The 10473-nt window shown below is 40.1% G+C and overlaps 1 protein-coding gene across 1 annotated transcript; it reads left to right on the top strand.

The window, feature by feature from the left end:
• Nucleotides 1-1206: 1206 nt before the first annotated feature.
• LOC101859085 (sulfotransferase family cytosolic 1B member 1) lies at nt 1207-10139 on the top strand (the record flags this gene model as incomplete). The annotated part of the gene is given in 3 exon segments (XM_013080016.2): nt 1207-1401; nt 7385-7566; nt 10001-10139. Coding segments are annotated over 3 exon segments (493 nt in total), but the record flags the coding sequence as incomplete, so codon positions are not given.
• Nucleotides 10140-10473: the final 334 nt, after the last annotated feature.

Consider the following 10473-nt stretch of genomic DNA (forward strand, 5'->3'; position numbering starts at 1 on the left):
CCACTCATGTCTAGCAGTACATTCGGGAACAGAGACAACACACTGGAGCAACGGTCATTGAAAAGTTCTCATTTCGACTTTATCCCGTCTGATGCGGATTTGTAGGTCCTATCCACCCAGCGTGTGACACATTTTTTGTTCTGCTTTAGTAAGAGTTTTACGGCACTCGCAACTGCATAAGGTCATTATATGAGCGCGTGGGACACAGTAAACGTTTTTAATTTGGTAAGAATTAATTTTGAATTTTGCTTGGATGGCGGTCGAAGCCTACTTTATAGATTTTGGACCACCAAAGGATTTTTAACATGCACGACTTGCACACGGGCCTCCGGGATTTTTCGCTGTTGTCCGAGAAGGCTAAGTATTAAATCTTACCTACAATAAGATGAGTGGTTTTGCAGAAAGACAGCAGTAAGAATGAGCCAGGGAGCAGCAGTAGAGAGGCTGCATAAAGAGTAAGGAGCCCAGAGGAGGGGGAAAAAGGAGGTGAAAGGGTGGGAGCAGAAAATGGATTCGAAAGCAGACAACAGAACATTGTTAGAGAGCAGGAAAGGAGGTGAAAGGAGAACATTTGAGAGAAGAAAATATTCATAGGATGTCCGGATTCGACTCTGGGACGTATTGAATAAGATGTGAACACCGTAACCTCTAGACCACAAGAGCCCTGCTTGTATTGCAAGCACAGGTGGAGAGCTCAGATGCGAGAGCAATATTTTCGGGTAAACCAACGCATCGGGGAGTTCACAACTCGGTGTGATCCGAAATAAGGGAAACATTGTGCCGATTCATCACGATTTAATTTATATCGGAGACATTATCACGTTCACGAGAGTTTGCAACTGGCAGTTCAACTATAACAGATCTTCGTTGCTCTGTTGACCAGCTGCGCCCGCCCGGGTTTTTATCCCGTAAATTAAATTCATGATCTGAAATGTGGGATCTTAGCTGAATGTACCCCTTCAGAGCGGGATCTTAGGGGTGATTTTTGTTTAGTAGAAGTTCTGTTTTGTTGCAACGGAGGGATCTTAAGCGCACTGGGATCGTACGCTGTGGGATTTTGGCGAAGACTACAGTTTTGCAATTAGCTTTCTTCTTCTTCTTCTTCTTCTTCTTCTTCTTCTTCTTCTTCTTCTTCTTCTTCTCTTCTCAATATTATTATCATTAATATAGAAAATTAAACTTACCCCATATATTTGGCAGGTGGAGAATACTAAACTTTCCATCCCAGCATGACAGAAGAGTGGGTGGTGGCCGAGGACGGCTGTGGCATGAAGATGCTGAGACTGCCGGACGGGCGTTTTGCCGGGGTGGGATACAAGTTTGAACTGGACACACTCATCAATCTGACGTCACTTCCTCTGCGAGATGATGACGTCCTTTTGTGCTCCTATCCTAAATCAGGTAATTATGATAATGATTATGAATGTGATTATGATTATGATTATGATGGTGATGATGATGATAATGATGATGATGATGATGATGATGATGATGATGATGATGATGAGTAGGAGGAGGAGGAGGAGGAGGAGGAGGGGGGAGGAGGAGGTGGAGGAGGAGGAGGAGGAGGAGGAGGAGGAGGAGGAGGAGGAGGAGGAGGTGGAGGAGGAGGAGGTGGAGGAGGAGGAGAACTCTTTTTAAAAAATCACTTTCTAGAAACTAAAATTAGTCTGCAAAGTATAACAGCGAGCACTACTACTACAAAAGCTCTTTCTACTACTACTACTACTACTACTACTACTACTACTACTACTACTACTACTACTACTACTACTACTACTACTACTACTACTACTACTACTACTACTACTACTTCTACTACTACTACTACTACTACTACTACTACTACTACTACTACTACTACTGCTGCTGCTGCTGCTGCTGCTGCTGCTGCTGCTGCTGCTGCTGCTGCTGCTGCTGCTGCTGCTGCTGCTGCTGCTTCTACAAATGCTGCTGCTGCTGCTGCTACTACTACTAAAACAATAATGATTAAGACAATAATGACATCAATAATAATAAAAAGGCTGTAATTAAATAGTAATGGCAATGCAAGTAATAATACCGATTTGAAATAGAAACAATAACATCAAATAAACAAACAACAAACGGGGCTCTCGAGGTTAAGGTGTTGGCCTCTCATTCAAAAGGTCCCGGGTTCGAATCCGGGTAGCGACCGAAAAATTTTCTTCTCTAAATTTGTCTCCTTTCCCCTCATTTCCTGGTCTCTAGCATTGTTCTGTCGTCTGCTTTCGTCTCCTCTTTCTACCCCCACCCCCTCACCTCCTTTGCCCCTTCCTCTGGGCTCCTGATTCTTTCTGCAGCCTTTCTACTGCTACTCCTTCGCTTCTTCTCACTGCTGTCTTTCAGCCAAACCCCTGATCTTCTGGTAGGAAAGATCTACACCTAGCCTTCCCGGACAAGGGCAAAAAATCTCGGAGGGCCCGTGTGCACGTTGCGCACGTTAAAGATCCCTTGGTGGTCTAAAATCGATAGAGTAGGCTTCGGCCGTCACCCGGGAAAAATTCAAAATTTCCTACCAACTAAAAATATTGGGTGTGTCCCGCGCGCTCATATGACCTTATGCCTTTGCAAGCGCCGTAAAACACTTTACAAAAACAAAACCAAAAACAACAAACAACCGCCCCCTCCCCCAAACAACAAAAACTAGAACTAGAAGAAGAATTTCGTCACTTCTCCCTTCTTGCCTCAGATGGGTGTCAGTAATTGAGAGGAGTCGTGAACAAGGCTACCAGTGCTTCTTCTTAACCTTTTAATAATCGAAATTTTGTTTCTCCAGAAAAGAGAATTAGAATGCGAAGTATAGCAATGGGCACTGTTCTGGAGTCACAACATATAATAATAATAATAATAATAATAATAATAATAATAATAATAATAATAATAATAATAATAATAATAATAATAATAATAATAATAATAACAATAACAATGAACACATCAATATAAAGACAACATTGGCAAAATAATAATAAGGTTAAAATAATATTAATGACAATTGAAATGTTTGCAGTAATAACGATAAAACAACCCCTCCCCCAACAAAAACAAACAAACAAACAAACAAACAAGGAAGTGTCTAGGTAGACCCTAATTGGGGAGCACCTAGCCACCATGGTTCCCGTAGACCCCAATCTATCATCATCTGTCTCTAGGTCTTATTCCCTCCACTTTACACTCTAATGTAATCCTGCAGATTAAGGAATGGCATTTTATGTGTATGAAATACGTTAATTTTCTAGTTTTATCTCTTGTAACAATTCTGCTCTTGCGTTTAGAAGGTGGCAAATTTGTTCATTTGTTTTTCCCTGCGTCCATAAAGTCCTGAATTACATCAAACAGTTTTTCTTCTCTTTTCTTTAACAGCTGTTCAAATTTAGAGAAACCTTTAAAAGTTTGTCCTACAGTACGGTATTAGCTAAACTCCTGTCCTCTTCCACTGTATCTTCTGGGAGGCATTGGACCCACTTATCGCTTCCTTAAAAAAATTCAACAAGGGGTCAGAGGTCACAATCCAACATTTTTGGGAGCACCTTGCCACCATGACTACGTAGACCCCAATTGAGGTCTACTTAGACACTTCCAACAAACAAACGAAAAAGGATTTTTATAAAAGCAAACAAAAAAAAAAAAAGAAAAAAAAAAGAAAAAAAGCAACAAAAAAAAAAAAGCAACTAAACACAGAAGAACAATTTGGTCACTTCCCCCTTAAACTTCTTGCCTCTCGTGGGTGTCAAAGACTCAGGGGGTCGTGAACAAGGCTACCAGTGCTTCTTTTTAACCTTCTGTTATTCTTTCTAATTCCAGAAACTGAAATAAGTATGCAAAGCATAGCAATGGGCACTGTTCTAACGTCACAACATAATAATAATAATAATAATAATACAAATAATAATGACATTAATAATAATAATAATAATAATAATAACAATAATAATAATAATAATAATAATAATAATAATAATAATAATAATAATAAGAAGAAGAAGAAGAAGAAGAAGAAGAAGAAGAAGAAGAAGAGGAAGAAGAAGAAGAAAAAGAAGAAGAAGAAGAATAATAATATAATAATATAGCTATAATGATAACATTAACAATGGTAATAAAGCTTTTTAAGCTTTAAAAAAATGAAAAAAAAACCCCAGAAGAATAATATGAATATGGTCACTTACTCCGTTCTTGCCTCACGTGGGTGTCAATGACTCAGGGGAAGTGAACAAGCCTATCAGTGCTCCTTCTTAACCTTCTCGAACTACATAATGCACTCTTTTTTAGATTGCTTTCCAGAAACTGAAATTATCATGCTAAGTAGAGCAGCACGCACTGTTCTGTCGTCACAATAGACTGTTGTGTTTGTGCTGGGTTTGTGGACATAATTGTCGAGGTCAGAAAAATGGAGGGTCAGGGTCAGAGCATTAGTTTGGGTTATGCATTTTTTTCTCCTAAAAATAGAGTTCTTGGCATGTCGACGCCTGTCAAGGGGGAGATCGCACAACATAGCGTTTGAATGAAATATAGGACTAGGTGGGTTTAAACCAGAGTGATGGTTCGTACAAATTATCCAAGCTTAGTTATTATTATCACCGTCAACAGAAGTCGTATCATCATCATCATAATCCTCCTCCTCCTCCTCCTCCTCCTCCTCCTCCTCCTCCTCCTCCTCCTCATCATCATCATCATCATCATCATCATCATCATCATCATCATCATCATCATCATCATCAGCAGCAGCAGCAGCAGCAGCAGCAGCAGCAGCAGCAGCAGCAGAAGGAACATCATGAGAACAACAGTTATATTAATCACCGGAATAATAACAGCCCAGCTGGGTTTTTTTCCTCTTCTCGAAGCGGTCTCAAGGTGACTCGAAGAACCCCTTATTTTCCCGACCCCTTCAAGCCTGTGATGACAAGTGACTCTGGCATGCAGTCACTGCTGTGTCATAACAGACTATAATAATACGTGTATATAGTTTTTGTGCAGCCCTTATCTACGCTTTATGCATGTAATGATGACAAGAATTGTTTTGCAGGAATATGCGACAGCACACTTCGTGCTGCATTGGTCCACATTTGTTCTGCATTCAAGCATTTGTTGATTATCAAGCTAACACATGCCAGGAACCTTATGCAGTTATTGTATTTTTTAAATTAAAAAACATAGAAAACAAAAATGCGGAAAAAACCCGTTACTAGAATAAGAAAAAAAAGTCAAATAATTAAAAGAGCAAACACGAAATGCATATTGAGGTCAATTAGTAATAAGCAACCGCGATGGAAGAGAAGTGATGATGGTAACAATGACCACGATGATGATGACTTTAAAAAAACAACAAAAAACTTAAAACAATAATTGGTCACTGCCCCTCTTATTATGCTTCGCGCAAGTGTTTACACGCGAAAGGTCGTTAACAGGGCTGCTAGTGCTACTTCTCAACCTTATTCCTTAAAAAAAAAAATCTTTCGAGAAACTGAAATACACGCATTTTTTCGAGATTTTTTTCTCACTCGCGACTTGAATTCGCGACTCTCTCAATTTTTAAGAATGAATGCGCGAATTCAAGTTGTTAGTTAAATGTTTAAATGGGGAACTATTGCACTGGAACAGAAGACAATGGGCAACTCAAAACACGAACTCCAAACATCCAGGAAAACGAAATGGACAAAACACGAAAAAACAAATTAAAAAGGGAGCGTCTCCTCTGTCACAACAGACTATTGGGCTTGGGATTCATTGGTAGACAGCTATTTCAAAATCTACATTCCCTTTTTTTCAATTAAAGTTACAATATCGTTTGCTATAGAGATATCAATTCCATCTTTTTTGACAGCCAACCTCCTTTGTTAACTCAGATTGATAAGAAGAAGGAGGTCCATGCTTCTGCAGAGTAACACAGAAAGATACAGAAGGTCATTTTTATCATCATCGATTAATCATCTATCTTCTTATAAAATCATAACGCTATCATGTCTCTAGCTTAAACATTATCATCAGTGTCAGCCGGTAATTCGCAAAGATACAAGAGCAGCGCATAAGACATATTGTAGAGAGAAATCTGAGCACAGCTCTGTTTGGATTCCGAAAGGGAAGAGGATGCACAGATGCTGTATTCGCATTACGACAGATATGCGAGAAAACAATCGAACCCAACAAATAATCCAACCTTGTCTTTATAGGCCAGGAGAAGGCTTTTGACAGAGTAAACCAAGCAAAACTCTGGAAGACACTCGAAAAGTATGGCATCAGAGGACAAATGTTAGATAATGTCAGAGCTCTATATACCAACAGCAGAAGCTCAGTAAGAGCAAAGGAAGGCAATACAGACTGGTTCAAAGTAAGATCTGGAGTACGACAGGGATGCGTTCTATCTCTCCTCCTGTTTATAATATATATGGATACAATAACGAAAGACGCAAACCAAAGTCCAGAAAGCCTAATGAATTTTTGTTCGCAGACGACCAATGTCTTATTCATCATGACCAACAAAGCCTCCAAAATCACACTACCGAACTCAACAACACCTGTGAGAAATTCAACGTGAAAATAAGCACATCAAAAATAGAAGTTATGGAAGTGAGCCGAAATCATAGTCCCTTGAACATCCATGTCAATAGTAAACAACTGAAACAGGTGAAGGAGTTTCAATATATTGGCAGCACTTTTTCTGAAAACGGGTTCATAGACAGAGAAATAGAAATGCGAACTCAAAAAACCAACGCTGTCACCTACCAGCTTGCACTCCTTCTATCTCATCCAAACATCTCCATGGACATAAAGAGACAGCTTATCACCTCAATATTCATACCAACATTATGTTTTCAGTGCCAGATCTGGATTTTAAGCAATACCAATGAAAGCAAAATCACCGCATGCGAAATGAAATGCCTCCGCAAAACCCTTAACATCACAAGGCGAGACAGGCAGAGAAATGAAGAAGTAAGAGCAGCTATCCACACTGAGTCCTACCTGCGTTACATAGAAAGACAGAGGATAAAATGATGTGGCCACCTGTTACGCATGTCACCTGGCCAGCCAGCCTCTAGAGCCTACAACACCAAGCACTTAGGCTATAAAGGAAGAGGAAGGCCACGCAAAAGTTGGTCGAGGGTGTCACGGAAACCCTAAGAAAACATAACATCAAAACTGAAAGAGCTGCGGAGATGGCCTACCATAGAAAACTGCATCTCCCCTCGACGCTTAACGGCAACAGAGGATGAAAAAGTAAAAAGTAAGTAAGTAGCCGATAATTGCTTATTTATATGCAATTTTGGCACAAGCCACCAGAAAAGGAGCAGTGACCAATTATTTTTCTAGTTTTCAAATCATTATGTTATTATCATGATACTTCAAACCAGTCCTTGGTCTCTCCCAGGCTGCCACTGGCTGTGGCAAAACATTCGCTTCCTGTTGGACGACAGAGTCACCCTTGACGCCGTGGACAAAGAGACGGGCATGGTGGAGATCCACTCGAGGGAATACTTCCATGGTCTGCCCTCCCCGAGGATCCTCAACATCCACGAACGTCCGGAGCACATGCCGGCAGATTTGATGAAGGTTGTTTATGTACTGGCGATAAAAATGTAATGATAAATAGTATGTGGCGTCTGTAGTCTAGTGGTAAGGTTACCAGAATGGCGTTGGAAGTCTAGTGGCGAGGATACTTGACTCGTAATCGTGAGATAGCGAGTTCGGGGGCTGGAGCCTTAGTTTGGTCCGACGTTGTGTCCCTGGAAAATACAGTTTACATGAATTTCCCTCTTGGCTCGGTCCTTTAGGAGATTGACGTTAAACTCGGAGGTCTCGCTTCTTAAATAACCCAATAGTGTTGATAGGGATCGGGGCGTTAAACCTACACGATTTCACCATTTCATCAGACTACCGGACTCGTAATCGTGAGGTTGCGGGTTTGAAGGTTCTAGCCTAAAGCCCAACGTTGTGTTCTTGGGAAAGGTACTTTACTTTAATTTTCCTCACTTCTTAAGGTCCCTTTACACGTACAGTTCATTCATCGACAAACTGACAGTTTAACCGTCAGACGCTAGATCTGGGTCACCGTTGAACTGAAAGTTTGTCGACGAGAGAAGTTCCATTTAGACGTACAGTTTTTTTTTATCCTTAAAGTGTCAGTTCTTGACAAAACACAAAACACAAAACACACACACACACACACACACACACACACACACACACACACACACACACACACACACACACACAAACACACACATACATACACACATTTACATGGTAATCGGGCATTAAATTATGTTCCCCGCGTGATTTTGACTAATTTTGGGTCGCCTATCACGAAAATCTTTTTAAAAAATTTATTTTGATTTGATCAATATTTAGGAAAATTTTGGAATGCATTTTCAACTCCGTCTGGGGCAACATCAAAGAAGCCTCTCCCTAGTCGTCAGGCAATCAGTTTGTCGGCCGGCTAATATCTGGCGTCGCCAGACATCTGGTGGTTGGACTGAGAACTCTTTGATAGCGAGAGGATTGCTCGTTTTCACGCTCAGTTTTACCGGGAGGTTGACAGGATGCCGGCCATTCTTTCGATATGCTACAGTTTGTCGATCAATGAACTGTACCAAAGAGTCTACATAACAAGAGGGGCCACTCCTCTCTTAGAGCCAATTAAAAAAGTGTCCGCAAAATTCGGTGGCGCACCCTTCACAAATGCGCACCCTTTGCGAACAGAGTTACCCTACTTGTATTAAAAAAATCAAAGTGAAACTAACAAGTTTTTGAATAAATATGTATTTAAATTTCGGAAGAACGCTTTTTAAAAATGGTTACGCTGACAAAAAACCTCTTCTGGAGGAAAGGGTGACTGTTTTCTTCGTTTAATTTGACTTTAGAATGAAAGGCGAAAGGTCATCAAAAGTAAAAAAAACCCTAAAACTCCGCACTGAACGAACCCGAACAGCTGATTAACAGCAGTCGATCTGCGCACGCAAGGGGGTGCTATTAAATTCCTATTCTTCTTCTGGAGAAATGAAAGAGAGCTTCAAATCAGACTGCAGCGCCATCTGAAGCAAAGAGCAAACTTCCGGCGGACACTTTTTTTGGCCGAGTGGCCCATCTTGTTATGTTCTATCTTTGACTGTACTTGTAAATTGGACCTTACAGGTGGGAATCGATACTCGAGCATAGACTGTAGCTGTGCCTTCAAGTTAATGAACGTTACTTCCTTTTTGTGTCTAAACGTTTTTACCTTGAATTTGCGTCTGTCGGTATTCCATCCAGCTCGGGTAGATCCTGGCAGATTGGATCAAATCACTTTTTAATATGTCCTTTTAAAAACACATTTTTGTGTGGATGTTTACGAAAAACTTTGAATAAGGGCACCAAAATAAATTTCCACTTTCCAAGGACGAACTCACGTTTTTAAAATTGTTAATTTTACCTCTCACACACGTCAACCACCACCTCCTTCAATCGCAAACATCTTAACTTCTATTCACATTAGATGGGTATTTTTTCCGCCAAAAACCAGACAGAAGAACGAGCTTTAAAATTATTTAATATCTATTATATGCTAAAAGATTGTCGAGCGCATGATTCCACCTCGTCGAGGCACATTTTTTGTTCATTATGGTATAGTGGCGTTTGGTATGACCAAAGTATGCACAGGTCTGAATTAGGCAAGACAAACATTGAGACAAATGGACGTACTGCTACCTCAGAATTACAAATTCCAACATTTTGGGCCCTTTTGAGTTACTAAGACCATGAAGTCACAAAGCAAATGCTCTATCTGCTCTGTTAAAATTGCAAGACTTTTCGGAATCGTTATCAAGCTATTGAAAGAACTGCGTTAAAAAAAGCTTGACACAATAAAAATTATGTGAAACTAAAAATATTTGACGTCAAGTTTCTTAAAACTAGGTATTGAGCAGATAGAAGTTTGTAACTCTGAGGTAGCGAACACTAACGGCCCAACATGTGCTTACAATAATAATAACCATCTTCCATTGTTCAGGGGAAGGCCAAGATAGTGTTTGTATACAGGAATCCCAAGGATGTCGCCGTGTCGTTCTTCCATCATTTCAAGGGCTTCAGTGCATACTGCTTGGAGGGGAACTTCAGCAACTTCCTCAAACGATTTGTACAAGGATTAGGTAGAAATGTTGGTTGTTGTTGTTGTTGTTGTTGTTGTTGTTGTTGTTGTTGTTGTTGGTGGTGGTGGTGTTGTTGTTGTTAGTGCTTTAGATTTAATTGTGGTTGTTGGTGTGGTTACTGCTTTTATTATTATTGTTGTTGTTGCTCCTGCTGTTGTTGATGCTTTTGTTGTTGTAGTTGTTATTGTTACTGTTGTTGTTGTTGTTGTTGTTGTATTTGTTTTTGTTGTTGTTATTGCTTCTAACCTTATCATTGCTTTTGTTACTGCTGAAAAGTATGAATGACCGTAATGATTCAATTGCTCAATGTTCTTTCATTATTCGGTGGTTGTAA

This window comes from Aplysia californica, unplaced genomic scaffold, assembly GCF_000002075.1.
Source record: "Aplysia californica isolate F4 #8 unplaced genomic scaffold, AplCal3.0 scaffold00071, whole genome shotgun sequence".
NCBI lineage: Eukaryota > Metazoa > Mollusca > Gastropoda > Aplysiida > Aplysiidae > Aplysia > Aplysia californica.